This window comes from Pseudochaenichthys georgianus, unplaced genomic scaffold (genome assembly GCF_902827115.2).
Source record: "Pseudochaenichthys georgianus unplaced genomic scaffold, fPseGeo1.2 scaffold_456_arrow_ctg1, whole genome shotgun sequence".
Taxonomy (NCBI): Eukaryota; Metazoa; Chordata; class Actinopteri; order Perciformes; family Channichthyidae; genus Pseudochaenichthys; species Pseudochaenichthys georgianus.
The window spans coordinates 214,526-231,426 of record NW_027263021.1 but is presented as its reverse complement, the minus strand read 5'-3'; the positions used below and the strand labels follow the sequence as shown (position 1 = coordinate 231,426).

General features: G+C 46.1%; 1 protein-coding gene across 1 annotated transcript in view; it reads left to right on the top strand.

Moving 5' to 3' along the window:
* The first annotated feature begins 38 nt into the window (after positions 1–38).
* sh3rf1 (SH3 domain containing ring finger 1) overlaps positions 39–16,901 on the top strand; it is a 37,960-nt gene continuing 21,097 nt past the window's right edge. Inside the window, 4 exon segments of the mRNA XM_034078654.2 lie at positions 39–418; positions 1,901–1,996; positions 8,863–9,156; positions 16,344–16,454. Coding sequence (XP_033934545.2) covers positions 47–418; positions 1,901–1,996; positions 8,863–9,156; positions 16,344–16,454 — 873 coding nt within the window. The 5' untranslated portion in view covers positions 39–46.

Genomic DNA, 16,901 nt, shown 5'->3' with positions numbered 1-16,901 from the left:
ATGTTCTCTCTCTCTCTGTTCCTCATGTTCTCTCTCTCTGTTCCTCATGTTCTCTCTCTCTGTTCTTCATGTTCTCTCTCTCTCTGTTCCTCATGTTCTCTCTCTCTCTGTTCCTCATGTTCTCTCTCTCTCTCTCTTTCAGGGTGTTCCCCAGCTGCCCTGTGCTAAGGCACTCTACAACTACGATGGCAAGGAACCAGGAGATCTCAAGTTCATCAAGGGTGACATCATCATCCTGCGCCGGCAGGTGGACGAGAACTGGTACCACGGAGAGATGGGGGGGGTGCACGGCTTCTTTCCCACTAACTTTGTGCAGGTCATCAAGCCGCTGCCGCTGCCCCCCCCTCAGTGCAAGGCTCTGTACGACTTTGAGCTGAAAGACAAGGAGGCGGACAAAGACTGCCTGCCGTTCTCTAAGGTGAGGAGCTGAGGTAAAACTCACACACTCGTTTCCTCTGAGGTCTCCTTCTCTAAGGTGAGGAGCTGAGGTAAAACTCACACACTCGTTTCCTCTGAGGCTCCTTCTCTAAGGTGAGGAGCTGAGGTAAAACTCACACACTCGTTTCCTCTGAGGTCTCCTTCTCTAAGGTGAGGCGCTGAAGTAAAACTCACACACTCGCTTCCTCTGAGGTCTCCTTCTCTAAGGTGAGGAGCTGAGGTAAAACTCACACACTCGCTTCCTCTGAGGTCTCCTTCTCTAAGGTGAGGAGCTGAGGTAAAACTCACACTCGTTTCCTCTGAGGTCTCCTTCTCTAAGGTGAGGAGCTGAGGTAAAACTCACACACTCGCTTCCTCCGAGGTCTCCTTCTCTAAGGTGAGGCGCTGAGGTAAAACTCACACACTCGCTTCCTCTGAGGTCTCCTTCTCTAAGGTGAGGCGCTGAAGTAAAACTCACACCACTCGTTTCCTCTGAGGTCTCCTTCTCTAAGGTGAGGAGCTGAAGTAAAACTCACACACTCGTTTCCTCTGAGGTCTCCTTCTCTAAGGTGAGGCGCTGAAGTAAAACTCACACCACTCGTTTCCTCTGAGGTCTCCTTCTCTAAGGTGAGGAGCTGAAGTAAAACTCACACACTCGTTTCCTCTGAGGTCTCCTTCTCTAAGGTGAGGAGCTGAGGTAAAACTCACACACTCGCTTCCTCTGAGGTCTCCTTCTCTAAGGTGAGGAGCTTAGGTAAAACTCACACACTCGCTTCCTCCGAGGTCTCCTTCTCTAAGGTGAGGCGCTGAGGTAAAACTCATACACTCGCTTCCTCTGAGGTCTCCTTCTCTAAGGTGAGGAGCTGAGGTAAAACTCACACTCGTTTCCTCTGAGGTCTCCTTCTCTAAGGTGAGGAGCTGAGGTAAAACTCACACACTCGCTTCCTCTGAGGTCTCCTTCTCTAAGGTGAGGAGCTGAGGTAAAACTCACACACTCGCTTCCTCCGAGGTCTCCTTCTCTAAGGTGAGGCGCTGAGGTAAAACTCACACACTCGCTTCCTCTGAGGTCTCCTTCTCTAAGGTGAGGCGCTGAAGTAAAACTCACACCACTCGTTTCCTCTGAGGTCTCCTTCTCTAAGGTGAGGCGCTGAAGTAAAACTCACACCACTCGTTTCCTCTGAGGTCTCCTTCTCTAAGGTGAGGCTCTTGAGTTCCACCTGGAGTCACAAGCTACCCGGCAGAATACAAAGCCATTCAAACTAGCTGCACTGTGTACTTTTACTCAAGTACACATTCTGAGTCCGTCCCCTCCCTCTCTATGTGAGCAATACACAGTGACTTGCTGATCCAGCCTGTGTTTTCCTCCTGAAAGCCCCTTTAATGAAGCCCCCCCCCTCCTTACCTCAGTGTTTCCTCGCTCAGCTCCAGCAGCTCTTAGTCTGCAGATTCTTAATGACCTTCCTCCTCCTCTGTCTCCCTGCAGGACGACGTCCTGACGGTGATCCGCAGAGTGGACGACAACTGGGCAGAGGGCATGCTGGGAGACAAAATTGGAATATTCCCCATCTCATATGTTGAGGTAAGTTCTTGAAATGTCACCAAGCGTCAGTGGAAAAAGATAGGATGGACCTTCAGCCGTTTAAACAGCAACAGGGTAAGAATGAAAAACAGCACAGATTCACACAGGATTAATACAATTAAAGATGCAATTAAAATGATATACAGATGTTTTTACGGAGCTCTGACGTCACGTTGTTGTTTACATCAGGAGACTTCTTGTTCACGTTGTTGTTTACGCCAGGAGACATCTTGTTCACGTTGTTGTTTACGCCACGTTGTTGTTTACGTCAGGAGACATCTTGTTCACGTTGTTGTTTACGCCACGTTGTTGTTTACGTCAGGAGACATCTTGTTCACGTTGTTGTTTACGCCACGTTGTTGTTAACGCCACGTTGTTGTTAACGCCACGTTGTTGTTAACGCCACGTTGTTGTTTACGCCACGTTGTTGTTTACGCCACGTTGTTGTTTACGCCACGTTGTTGTTTACGTCACGTTGTTGTTTAGGTCAGGAGACATCTTGTTTACGTCACGTTGTTGTTTACGTCACGTTGTTGTTTACGCCACGTTGTTGTTTACGTCACGTTGTTGTTTACGTCACGTTGTTGTTTACGTCACGTTGTTTACATCTCGTTGTTTACGTCTCGTTGTTTACGTCACGTTGTTTACGTCACGTTGTTGTTTAGGTCAGGAGACATCTTGTTTACGCCACGTTGTTGTTTACGCCACGTTGTTGTTTACGTCTCGTTGTTTACGTCTCGTTGTTTACGTCACGTTGTTTACGTCACGTTGTTGTTTACGTCAGGAGACATTTTGTTTACGCCACGTTGTTGTTTACGCCACGTTGTTTACGTCACGTTGTTGTTTACGTCAGGAGACATTTTGTTTACGCCACGTTGTTGTTTACGCCACGTTGTTGTTTACGCCACGTTGTTGTTTACGCCACGTTGTTGTTTACGCCACGTTGTTGTTTACGTCACGTTGTTGTTTACGCCACGTTGTTGTTTACGCCACGTTGTTGTTTACGTCACGTTGTTGTTTACGTCACGTTGTTTACATCTCGTTGTTTACGTCTCGTTTACGTCACGTTGTTTACGTCACGTTGTTTACGTCACGTTGTTGTTTACGTCAGGAGACATTTTGTTTACGCCACGTTGTTGTTTACGCCACGTTGTTGTTTACGTCACGTTGTTGTTTACGTCACGTTGTTTACATCTCGTTGTTTACGTCTCGTTGTTTACGTCACGTTGTTTACGTCACGTTGTTTACGTCACGTTGTTGTTTACGTCAGGAGACATTTTGTTTACGCCACGTTGTTGTTTACGCCACGTTGTTGTTTACGCCACGTTGTTGTTTACGTCACGTTGTTGTTTAGGTCAGGAGACATCTTGTTTACGCCACGTTGTTGTTTACGCCACGTTGTTGTTTACGCCACGTTGTTGTTTACGCCACGTTGTTGTTTACGTCACGTTGTTGTTTACGTCACGTTGTTGTTTACGTCACGTTGTTTACATCTCGTTGTTTACGTCTCGTTGTTTACGTCACGTTGTTTACGTCACGTTGTTGTTTACGTCAGGAGACATTTTGTTTACGCCACGTTGTTGTTTACGCCACGTTGTTGTTTACGTCACGTTGTTGTTTAGGTCAGGAGACATCTTGTTTACGCCACGTTGTTGTTTACGTCACGTTGTTTACATCTCGTTGTTTACGTCTCGTTGTTTACGTCACGTTGTTTACGTCACGTTGTTTACGTCACGTTGTTTACGTCACGTTGTTGTTTACGTCAGGAGACATTTTGTTTACGCCACGTTGTTGTTTACGCCACGTTGTTGTTTACGCCACGTTGTTGTTTACGTCACGTTGTTGTTTACGCCACGTTGTTGTTTACGCCACGTTGTTGTTTACGTCACGTTGTTGTTTACGTCACGTTGTTTACATCTCGTTGTTTACGTCTCGTTGTTTACGTCACGTTGTTTACGTCACGTTGTTGTTTACGTCAGGAGACATTTTGTTTACGCCACGTTGTTGTTTACGCCACGTTGTTGTTTACGTCACGTTGTTGTTTAGGTCAGGAGACATCTTGTTTACGCCACGTTGTTGTTTACGCCACGTTGTTGTTTACGCCACGTTGTTGTTTACGTCACGTTGTTGTTTACGTCACGTTGTTGTTTACGCCACGTTGTTGTTTACGTCACGTTGTTGTTTACGTCACGTTGTTGTTTAGGTCAGGAGACACCTGAGGCCTGTACTACGAAGCCGGATGTTCTCTTAGCGGCTAACTTCAGGGTAACTCGAGGTTTCCGGTCCCACGAAGCTGGTTCTCTTTTTAGCGGCTAGATCTCCATGGTAACTGATGCTGAGCAGCTAGCCTGCCCCGGAGCAGGTTGGGTTGCAGGCTAAGAGCTCAACTCAGTGAAAGCCCCGCCTGCTGACCAATCAGAGCTCAGTGGGCGGAGATTAAAGCGATCAAGTCACATCACAGGAGAAAGGAAAGACGGCCGGCAGAAATCAGCGACTGTGTGAACGTGAACATGAACAGAATATCACCTCCATCTCCAGAGCAGTCTGACTGTTAGAACATCAGCGTTAAGAAAGCTCTTAAATATCTGCCTCAGCATCAGAACCCGGATCAGAGTACACTAAGTCCAGTCAGCATCAGTACCCGGATCAGAGTACACTAAGTCCAGTCAGCATCAGTACCCGGATCAGAGTACACTAAGTCCAGTCAGCATCAGTACCCGGATCAGAGTACACTAAGTCCAGTCAGCATCAGTACCCGGATCAGAGTACACTGAGTCCAGTCAGCATCAGTACCCGGATCAGAGCACACTAAGTCCAGTCAGCATCAGTACCCGGATCAGAGTACACTAAGTCCAGTCAGCATCAGTACCCGGATCAGAGTACACTAAGTCCAGTCAGCATCAGTACCCGGATCAGAGTACACTAAGTGCAGTCAGCATCAGTACCCGGATCAGAGTACACTAAGTCCAGTCAGCATCAGGACCCGGATCAGAGTACACTAAGTCCAGTCAGCATCAGTACCCGGATCAGAGTACACTAAGTCCAGTCAGCATCAGTACCCCGATCAGAGTACACTGAGTCCAGTCAGCATCAGTACCCGGATCAGAGTACACTAAGTCCAGTCAGCATCAGTACCCGGATCAGAGTACACTGAGTCCAGTCAGCATCAGTACCCCGATCAGAGTACACTGAGTCCAGTCAGCATCAGTACCCGGATCAGAGTACACTAAGTCCAGTCAGCATCAGTACCCGGATCAGAGTACACTGAGTCCAGTCAGCATCAGTACCCGGATCAGAGTACACTAAGTCCAGTCAGCATCAGTACCCGGATCAGAGTACACTGAGTCCAGTCAGCATCAGTACCCGGATCAGAGTACACTAAGTCCAGTCAGCATCAGTACCCGGATCAGAGTACACTAAGTCCAGTCAGCATCAGTACCCGGATCAGAGTACACTAAGTCCAGTCAGCATCAGTACCCGGATCAGAGTACACTAAGTCCAGTCAGCATCAGTACCCGGATCAGAGTACACTAAGTCCAGTCAGCATCAGTACCCGGATCAGAGTACACTAAGTCCAGTCCGCGGCACATCACTTCATGATGTATCACATGTCTCCTGATCCGAGTCCCTGAGCGTGTCTGGCCGCGCAGCACTCTCAGCGCCACAGACTGGATGAAGCATTATGTTAACAACACGTTGAGTTGAGGAAACTCTGAGTCAGAGGTGATGAGAGTCAGACGGTGTGTGAGACGGGCCGTGACATCATGAACCTGCTGATGGACGCATTCCAACACTTGTTCTGCTCCAGCTGTGTTCACCTTGCAGCTGCAGCTCTGAGGCTTTGATCCTGATCAAGTGTTTGAGTCATGTTTAAAGTTTAACTTCTTCATGTGTCTGATATTAGAGTTCACTTTTCATTCAGGAAGTATGACGCTGCGCTGTCAGTAGCTTCTCCATGTCTGTGATTGGTCGAATGCTCCAGATCCCGCCCCTCTCATGTGAACACCTAGCTAGAGAGGACACGGCTGGCTGAGCGATCCACTTGATAACCCGCGTCGTAGGACCGCTTAGCGAGAGCGCGTTCTGGATTAGGCCAACCGGCTAACTCCAACACATCAGGTTAGGTTGAACCGGCTTCGTAGGACAGGCCCCTGGTATACGGGTCATGTTATCTTCATATATCTTATAAAGAAGGTCAGAGCCACAGAACTCGTGCTATATCTTTCTCCGTTGCTCTTCCTCTTGACGGCGTCCTGTGAGTTAGAGCTCTTTATTAAATACAGATCAGAGCCCTCAGTAATGTGAGGGAGGGATGGTGTGTGTGTTGATGGGTCCTGAGGGTGGGAGGGATGGTGTGTGTGTTGATGCGTCCTGAGGGTGGGAGGGATGGTGTGTGTGTTGATGCGTCCTGAGGGTGGGAGGGATGGTGTGTGTGTTGATGGGTCCTGAGGGTGGGAGGGATGGTGTGTGTGTTGATGCGTCCTGAGGGTGGGAGGGATGGTGTGTGTGTTGATGCGTCCTGAGGGTGGGAGGGATGGTGTGTGTGTTGATGCGTCCTGAGGGAGGGAGGGGTGGTGTGTGTGTTGATGCGTCCTGAGGGAGGGAGGGATGGTGTGTGTGTTGATGCGTCCTGAGGGTGGGAGGGGTGGTGTGTGTGTTGATGCGTCCTGAGGGAGGGAGGGGTGGTGTGTGTGTTGATGCGTCCTGAGGGAGGGAGGGATGGTGTGTGTGTTGATGCGTCCTGAGGGTGGGAGGGATGGTGTGTGTGTTGATGCGTCCTGAGGGAGGGAGGGGTGGTGTGTGTGTTGATGCGTCCTGAGGGAGGGAGGGATGGTGTGTGTGTTGATGCGTCCTGAGGGAGGGAGGGGTGGTGTGTGTGTTGATGGGTCCTGAGGGGGGGAGGGATGGTGTGTGTGTTGATGCGTCCTGAGGGAGGGAGGGGTGGTGTGTGTGTTGATGGGTCCTGAGGGGGGGAGGGATGGTGTGTGTTGATGGGTCCTGAGGGAGGGAGGGGTGGTGTGTGTGTTGATGCGTCCTGAGGGAGGGAGGGGTGGTGTGTGTGTTGATGCGTCCTGAGGGGGGGAGGGGTGGTGTGTGTGTTGATGCGTCCTGAGGGAGGGAGGGGTGGTGTGTGTGTTGATGCGTCCTGAGGGTGGGAGGGATGGTGTGTGTGTTGATGCGTCCTGAGGGAGGGAGGGATGGTGTGTGTGTTGATGCGTCCTGAGGGGGGGAGGGGTGGTGTGTGTGTTGATGCGTCCTGAGGGGGGGAGGGGTGGTGTGTGTGTTGATGCGTCCTGAGGGAGGGAGGGGTGGTGTGTGTGTTGATGCGTCCTGAGGGTGGGAGGGATGGTGTGTGTGTTGATGCGTCCTGAGGGTGGGAGGGGTGGTGTGTGTGTTGATGCGTCCTGAGGGGGGGAGGGGTGGTGTGTGTGTTGATGCGTCCTGAGGGTGGGAGGGGTGGTGTGTGTGTTGATGCGTCCTGAGGGTGGGAGGGATGGTGTGTGTGTTGATGCGTCCTGAGGGTGGGAGGGATGGTGTGTGTGTTGATGCGTCCTGAGGGTGGGAGGGGTGGTGTGTGTGTTGATGCGTCCTGAGGGGGGGAGGGGTGGTGTGTGTGTTGATGCGTCCTGAGGGAGGGAGGGGTGGTGTGTGTGTTGATGGGTCCTGAGGGGGGGAGGGGTGGTGTGTGTGTTGATGCGTCCTGAGGGAGGGAGGGGTGGTGTGTGTGTTGATGCGTCCTGAGGGGGGGAGGGGTGGTGTGTGTGTTGATGCGTCCTGAGGGGGGGAGGGGTGGTGTGTGTGTTGATGCGTCCTGAGGGGGGGTTACGTCCGGCTCGTGTTGAGAGGCTTCACCTGATGGAGGTCATGAACCCTGGCTGTGCGCAGCCTTTACATGGATATCAAAGAGCACCATAACAATGATTTTATTGCCTCAAGAAATGTTCTTTTTTAGATTTAAAAATGATTCTATTCTTAAAATATACATTTGATTAATTACAGAATATTTTACATTTATTATTTTATTTATTTTGTATATTTTATTACTTTAAAAGTAAAGGATTATATATATATATATATATATATATAAATATGTTATCTGATTATTCTAATGGTTCCTTTTACTGAAGTACATCTCTCAGCCCATACTTCTTTACTTCTACCTGAGTAAAGAAGTTTAGTCAGTACTTCTAGTTTTACCAGAGAATTTTAAACACAAGTATCTGTACTTCTACTTGAGTAAAGGATGTGTGTACTTGTACCTGAGTAAAGCATGTGTGTACTTGTATCTGAGTAAAGGATGTGTGTACTTCTACTTGAGTAAAGGATGTGTGTACTTCTACCTGAGTAAAGGATGTGTGTACTTGTACTTGAGTAAAGGATGTGTGTACTTCTGCTTGAGTAAAGGATGTATGTACTTGTACTTGAGGAAAGGATGTGTGTACTTGTACTTGAGTAAAGGATGTGTGTACTTCTACTTGAGTAAAGGATGTGTGTACTTGTACCTGAGTAAAGGATGTGTGTACTTGTACCTGAGTAAAGGATGTGTGTACTTGTACCTGAGTAAAGGATGTGTGTACTTGTACCTGAGTAAAGGATGTGTGTACTTGTACCTGAGTAAAGGATGTGTGTACTTGTACCTGAGTAAAGGATGTGTGTACTTGTACCTGAGTAAAGCATGTGTGTACTTGTACCTGAGTAAAGGATGTGTGTACTTGTACCTGAGTATAGGATGTGTGTACTTGTACCTGAGTAAAGGATGTGTGTACTTGTACTTGAGTAAAGGATGTGTGTACTTGTACCTGAGTAAAGGATGTGTGTACTTGTACCTGAGTAAAGCATGTGTGTACCTCTCTCCTCCCTCTCAGTTTAACTCTGCGGCCCGTCAGCTGATCGAGTTGGACAAGCCTTCAGAGTGCAGTGGGGACTCGGGGGAGGGGGCGTCCTCTCAGATGAATGGGAGAGCATCGGAGAAGAAGAACAGCAAGAAGAGACACTCCTTCACCTCCCTCACCATGTCCCACAAGCCCCTGCTGGCTCCGCCCCCTCAGAGGCACTCCATGGAGATCAGCGGCCCCGTGCTCATCAGCTCCAGCAACCCCACAGCTGCTGCTCGCATCGGGGAGATCAGCGGGGGGCTGTCCTGCAGCGCTCCTTCACAGGTGAGACAGAGAGCACAGGTAACATGCAGAACACCTTCACAGGTAACAAGTAGAACACCTTCACAGGTAACAAGTAGAACACCTTCACAGGTAACAAGTAGAACACCTTCACAGGTAACAAGTAGAACACCTTCACAGGTAACAAGTAGAACACCTTCACAGGTAACAAGTAGAACACCTTCACAGGTAACAAGCAGAACACCTTCACAGGTAACAAGTAGAACACCTTCACAGGTAACAAGTAGAACACCTTCAATTGATCAATGTTTATTTATAGCCCAATATCACAAATGTTACATTTGTCTCAGTGGTCTTCACAGTGTGTACAGAATATCAGTATGACAATACGACACCCTCTGTCCTCAGACCCTCTGTCCTCAGACCCTCTATCCTTAGACCCTCTGTCCTCAGACCCTCTGTCCTCAGACCCTCTGTCCTTAGACCCTCACATCGTACAAGGAAAGACTTCCAGAGAAACCCCACAGTTTAAGGGAACATGGAGAAACCTCAGGAGAGCAGCAGAGGAGGATCCTCTCCAGGACGGACAGACTGCAATAGATGCCGTGTGTAAATTGAAAAGATAATACATTTGCAACATAGGTAGTCCAGATGTTTGGAAATGCATGTGTGTATAATAGGAAGATGAATCCACGAGGATATCCATCAGGACCGATGATCCAGGACCACAGCCACGACTCTAGATCCAGGGCTCGCGATCCAGGACACAGGACCGCAGGATCATCCATGACTCCGGATCCCAGCGTATAGAGACACCAAAAGAAAGACATTTGGGGAAGCTGGGTTAATGGAACATGAGAGGACACAGGGACAGACAGAGAGAAGGAAGAAGGAAGATGTCCCCATGAGAGGACACAGGTATAGACAGAGAGAAGGAAGAAGTAAGATGTCCCCCGACAAACTAAGCCTATATCAGCAAAACTAGGGGCTGAATCTAATCAGCCCTAACTATAAGCTTTATCAAAAAGGAAGGTCTTCAGTGCACTCTTAAAAACGGATAGGGTGTCTGCCGCCCGAACACAAACTGGAAGCTGATTCCACAAATGTGGAGCTTGATAAGAAAAGGCTCTGGCTCCCATTGTACTTTTAAAGATTCTAGGAACAACCAACAACCTGCATTCTTGGAACGCAATGCCCTAGTAGGCCAGCAGGGTATAATGAGTTCTTTAAGGTAAGATGGCGCCTGCCCATTAAGGGCTTTGTAGGCGAGAAGAAGAACTTTAAATTCTATCCTGTGTTCTACAGGGAGCCAGTGTAAGGCAGCCAGAACAGGAGTCATGTGGTCCCTTTTCCTAACTCTGGTTAGTACACGAGCCGCAGCATTTTGAATCAGCTGAAGCGACTTGATTGACTTCTTGGTACTCCCTGATAATAAAGAGTTACAATAATCCAGCCTAGAAGTAACAAATGCATGGACTAGTTTCTCTGCATCGTTTTGAGGCAAGATATGCCTGATCTTTGCAATGTTACGTAGATGGAAGTAGGCGGTCCTTGAAATTGATTTTATGTGGGCGTTAAAGGATAAATCCTGATCAAATATAACACCAAGATTCCTTACAGTCTCACTGGAGGCCAAATTAATGCCATCCATAGTTAGTATGTCTTTAGATAATTTGTTTCGTAGATTCTTCGGGCCAAGTACAATAACTTCAGTTTTGGTCGTGTTTAACATCAAAAAGTTTAAGGTCATCCACGTTTTTAAGTCCTTAAGGCAGTCTTGAATTTTATTTAGATGATTAATTTCATCAGGCTTGATTGACAAATATAGTTGAGTATCATCCGCATAACAATGAAAGTTTACAGAATGATTCCTTATAATATTGCCTAACGGAAGCATATATAATGTGAACAGAATAGGTCCGAGCACTGAGCCCTGTGGCACTCCATGGCTAACTTTGGTTTGCGTGGAAGATTCATCGTTAACACGTACAAACTGAGAGCGTTCAGATAGATAGGACCTAAACCAGCCTAAAGCAGTTCCCTGTATGCCAACTAAGTGCTCTAGTCTTTGCAATAGGATGTCATGGTCGATAGCATCAAATGCAGCACTAAGATCGAGCAAAACAAGGATAGAGACAAGTCCCTTGTCTGAGGCTATTAGAATATCATTTGTGAATTTAACCAGAGCTGTCTCTGTGCTATGATGTGTTCTAAAGCCAGACTGAAAATCTTCAAATAAATCATTGTTTTTTAAGTAATCACACAGCTGTTTTGCGACCGCTTTCTCAAGAATTTTTGAGAGGAACGGAAGATTAGAAATAGGTCTATAGTTGGCTAAAACCTCTGGATCGAGGTTGTGCTTTTTAAGAAGCGGTTTTATCACTGCTACTTTGAATGATTGTGGAACATAGCCTGATAATAAAGACATATTCATAATATTTAATAAAGAAGTGCTAATTAATGGAAAAACTTCCTTCAACAGCTTAGTTGGAATTGGGTCTAACATGCACGTGGATGGTTTAGAAGAGAGAATCATTGAATGTAATTGTTCAAGGTTAATGGCTGAAAAGCATTCTAGTTTACTATCTAGTGTAATATTAGAACTTACGATTCCGGGAGCTGTTGATAACACTATACTGGTCAAAGGCAAGAGGTCATTAATTTTGTTTCTAAGAGTAACAATTTTATCGTTAAAAAAGCACATAAAATCATTACTACTGAGTGCTATGGGAATAGAAGGCTCAATCGAGCTGTGGCTCTCTGTCAGCCTGGCTACAGTGCTGAAAAGAAATCTTGCATTATTCTTATTCTCATCTATTAATGAAGAGTAGTAGGCTGCTCTCGCTTTACGCAGTGCTTTCTTATATTCATTGAGAGTAATATGCCAAATTAAACGAGATTCTTCAAGTTTAGTGGAACGCCATATCCTTTCAAGTTGTCTAGACTTTTGCTTTATTTTGCGGGTTTCGGCATTATGCCATGGAGCTAATCTATGTTGTTTTATTTTCTTCTTTTTCAAAGGAGCAACAGAGTCTCATTTTATTCGCAGCGCATCTATAGCACTATCAACAACATGATCAATTTGGGGTGGTGTCCATTTTGTATAAGTTTCCTCCCCTACATGCAGACATGCTATCGAGTTAAGTATTGGTGGAATCTCTTCCTTAAATGTGGCTATAGCACTAACAGATAGGTTTCTGCTGCAAGAGCTTTTGACTAATGCTTTGTAGTCTAGTAACAGTACTTCAAAAGTTACTAAGAAATGGTCGGATAAAGCAGGATTATGCGGTTCGACTAATAGTTGCTCAATTTCAATACCATAAGTCAGAACAAGGTCGAGAGTGTGATTATAGCAGTGGGTTGGTTTATTCACACTCTGACAGAAACCAACAGAATCTAATATAGAGTTAAATGCAACAGTAAGGCTATTTTTATCATCGTCAACATGAATATTAAAGTCACCTACGATAATTACTTTGTCTGTTTTAAGAACCAAAGTTGATAAAAACTCAGAGAATTCTGATAAGAATTCTGAATAAGGACCTGGTGCACGATACACTGTAACAAATAAGATTGGCTGCAAAGTGTTCCAGGTCGGATGCGTAAGACTAAAAACGAGGCTTTCAAAAGAGGTATAATTACATTTTGGTTTAGTATTGATAAGTAAACTTGAGTCAAAGATTGCTGCAACTCCACCTCCTCGGCCCGTGCCTCGAGCAATATGAGTGTTGACATGGCTGGGTGGAGTGGCCTCATTTATGCTGACATGTTCTTCATGTCTCAACCAAGTTTCAGTGAGACAGCATATATCAATATTATAATCTGATATTAAATCATTTACCAATATTGCTTTAGAGGCTAGAGATCTTATGTTGAAGAGACCACATTTAATCTTCCTGTTTTGTTGCACTGTAGTAGTTGTTACATTTACTTTTATTAGGTTATTATGTATGACACCTCTATTAGGGTTTACCTTAAATTGTCCTTGGGCAGACACACACACACACACACACACACACACACACACACACACACACACACACACACACACGCACACACACACACACACCGCTAATGTTGGGTATTTTATTGGGTTGGGGATTCCTATGGGTGACTGCCTAGGAGAGAGCGCAGAGAAGCGTGTAAGACTGCGACTCCGCCTCCTGGTCTCAACTCCAGTTTGTCATGGATTAAGTCCACAAAGCCCTGAAATGTTTGCTGAAATTAGATCTGCACCTTTTAAAGTAGGGTGAATGCCGTCTCTCTTAATCAGACCAGGTTTTCCCCAGAAGGCTGTCCAATTATTTACGAAGCCCACATTGTTTGCTGGGCACCACCAAGACAACCAGCGCTGAAATGATGACATGCGGCTATACATGTCATCATTGATCAGATTGGGGAGGGGACCAGAGAAGATTACGGTGTCCGACATTGTTTTAGCATAACTACACACCGACTCCACGTTAAGTTTGGTGCATTCTGATTGGCGTAAACGAACATCATTACCACCGACGTGAATAACAATCCTACTGTATTTACGTTTATCTTTAGCCAGCAGTTTAAGATGCGCCTCAACGTCGCCCGCTCTGGCCCCCGGAGTGATGTGACTGTGGAGGCTTCGGTCTCTAAATTCACGTGTCTCATAATAGAGCTACCAATAACCAGAGTTGGCTTCTCAGCGGGTGTCTCGCTGAGTGGGGAATATCTGTTAGATACGTGAACGGGTTGGTGGGGACCTGCGGGTTTCGCGTTATGCCCCTTCTGAACAGTCACCCAGCCTCCCTGCTGCTCGGGAGTTGCCGGGGGACGGCTAAGAGGAGCTACATTTTGCCGGTCCGCACGTGCTAACATGGGCTTTACTTTAGCTGAGTTACTTTCTAAGATGCGGAGCCGGGCTTCTATGGCTATGATTCCCGCCTCCAACCTAACAACTATACTACATTTAACACATGTATCCTTACCAGTAAGGGAGGCCGGGAAGTAACCAAACATGAGACAGGAAGAGCAGGAAATAGCACCTGAGGGTGGGGAAAGAGCCATGGCTAGCTATCAAGCTAAAGTAGCTACCGTTAGCAAACCCGAAAAGAGTGTAGGCAACTGTGGAGTTCCAGTCGCTAAGAGAAGGAGAGTTGTGAGTGCTTAAGCTGTAGTAACGTGTGATTACAACGTCAGGCAGTTGCCGTGATCAAGAGTTTTAAAACGATCGATTAAGTTTAAGTTAATAAGCTATCAGCAACAGAACAGGCACACGGGATACCCGGAGATGACAACAACAACCGGAAGTTACAACGTGCTCACCGCAATAGGTTCCTCCTTCCGCTTCCGGTCACAGGTAACAAGCAGAACACCTTCACAGGTAACAGGCAGAACACCTTCACAGGTAACAGGCAGAACACCTTCACAGGTAACAGGCAGAACACCTTTACAGGTAACAGGCAGAACACCTTCACAGGCAGAACACCTTCACAGGTAACAGGCAGAACACCTTCACAGGCAGAACACCTTTACAGGTAACAGGCAGAACACCTTTACTTCCTTCTATGAGTCTAAAAACACCAGTATTATATTTCGGAGAGTCAAATGTTTTTATGCGTCACACGTTATATAAAACTCCACCTCGAGGAACGGGGCAGATCTACGGCAAATCGATTTCCCCGTCATGCTTTTGACTGTTGTTACCACGGTGACAGCTAACACCTCGTTGTCCTAAAGGCTGTTAGTGGTCTCCTTTAATCCGATGTTCTGCAGAGACGACTCCCTTTAAAAGCTAATGAGTGAATATCCGGGTCAGCGGCCGTGAGATGGACCTCAGTGATCAGAGTGAAAGGCCCGTCTCTCCGTCTCCCTGAGATGTGTGTTGCTGTTCGGCAATTTGGCCAGCTCCCCCCCCCACCCTTTCTAAGTAGCTTTGACTAACTAAAGGGTAGCTTTGCTGTGTTTTATGTTGCATTGTTTCCAGAATGAATATGTGAAATATTAGTTTCCCCAAATAATATTAAGGAATATGTCAAAAAAAAAGATACTGAAAGAAATTGGAAAATGTCTGAAAAATCCTTCACTCTACACGTCACTGGTTCAGAGGTAGCTGAAGAGGTGCTAGTGCACCTCCTGGTAACTGCAGAGGTGCCCTTGAGCAAGGCACCGAACCGAAAAATCCTAATTCTCAGAAAAAAGTCAGAATATTTTTTATACGAATTTGAAGATTAAAGTTAAAACTGTGAGAAAAAAGTCAATCAACAATTTTTCTAATAATTTGGAGAAAGAAAGTCAGAGTTTTGAGGAAAAAGTCAACAATTTCTTCTAATATTTCAGATCAAAATATAACTCAGATTTCTGTTTTCTGAGAATTCAGAGACAAACATTTCAGAATGGTGGGAACTAAAAAAAAAAATCACTTTAGTTTAGATCTCAAATATTTCCTTTACATGTCAAGGCACCGATGGGTTAAATGCAGAGGTCCAATTTCCCTGTACTGACAAAAGAAAGAGGGTGTGGTCCTCCAGTTCTCCTCCATAGGAGACGTTTCTGTGGATATTAATATTTCCTCCTGCATCGATTCCCACTCAAAGCATCTGCTTGTTGCTTGGTGATCATTTCCTTTGTTTGTGTTTCCACTCAAAGGTTCTTTCAGACGCTCTGTAACGTCTCTCTGAAAACCGCCCATTAGCTCCTCCGTGAATCTTTTATCTGCAGCGCTCAGTGAGAGGAGACGTCTGCACTGAAGTGGATCTCTAGTCTTTCATGTTGATATGATGGTGTGTCATCACAGGCCGTCATGCATGCAGAAACAGGCTTTTAATGACTGCTTTCAACTCCTTTCACGCTCGGCATCGGTTGTGACATGTTCACAGGGTTACCTTCAAAAATTGGGGAAAGTATGTAAAATGTTTTAAGAATAAATAAAAAATGACAAAATTAATATGTGAAGAATGACCCCGAAAGATATTAAAGAATATGTTTTAAAAAATCAAAAGAAATATCTGAAGAAATTTGGGAACATTTCTGAATAAATCCTTCACTCCAAGGTTACACATATTCTTTATCTAGTAAACTCATGTTTTTGGTAACTAAAATTCATTTGTAGCTGGTCCTGTTTCTGTCATATATGAAACTCTGATTCTAAAGAGAGCGTCTCTAACATCATACATATCCTTTTCATCTCCATGTTTCGCAGCGTGTTTTATTTCAGATTGTTTCGGGGTTTCTGACGCTCCTCGTTCTGTTGACAGGTTCATATTTGCACAGCTGGACTCATCGTGACCCCGCCCCCCAGCAGTCCTGTTACCACGGCAACTGTCTTCACGTTCCCCTCGGAGTCGAGCTACACCTCCATCTCCGTGGTACGTCCTAAAAATACACCGTGACACTGTCTTAAGAGTCTGCAATGTGCTGAGACCTGGGAAGCTGCTTTTAAATCGACTTGTTTGCATTGTTCAATTTATTTCTCTAAAAATGTAATTTATTTTAGTCAACGTCTTGAGGTGACACACATCTGTGCAACTAGAAACTCAAACTTTCTTTATTTGAATTCGGTGAGTTTGAAGCATAGACTGTATATATGGTTTGAAGTCAGAAATCAGGATTTGGGGGAAAAAGTCAGAATTTTCAGGCAAGAAATTAAAGAAATCTGAGATAAAAAAGTCCCGCGGGCCCACCACCTACGGGAAACATCGATGGGGTCGGGTGCGCTGCCAGACGGGTGGCAGTGAAAGCGGAGGGTCTCGACGGACCAGACCCGGGCGGCAGAAGCTGGCTTTGGGGACGTGGAACGTCACCTCTCTGGGGGG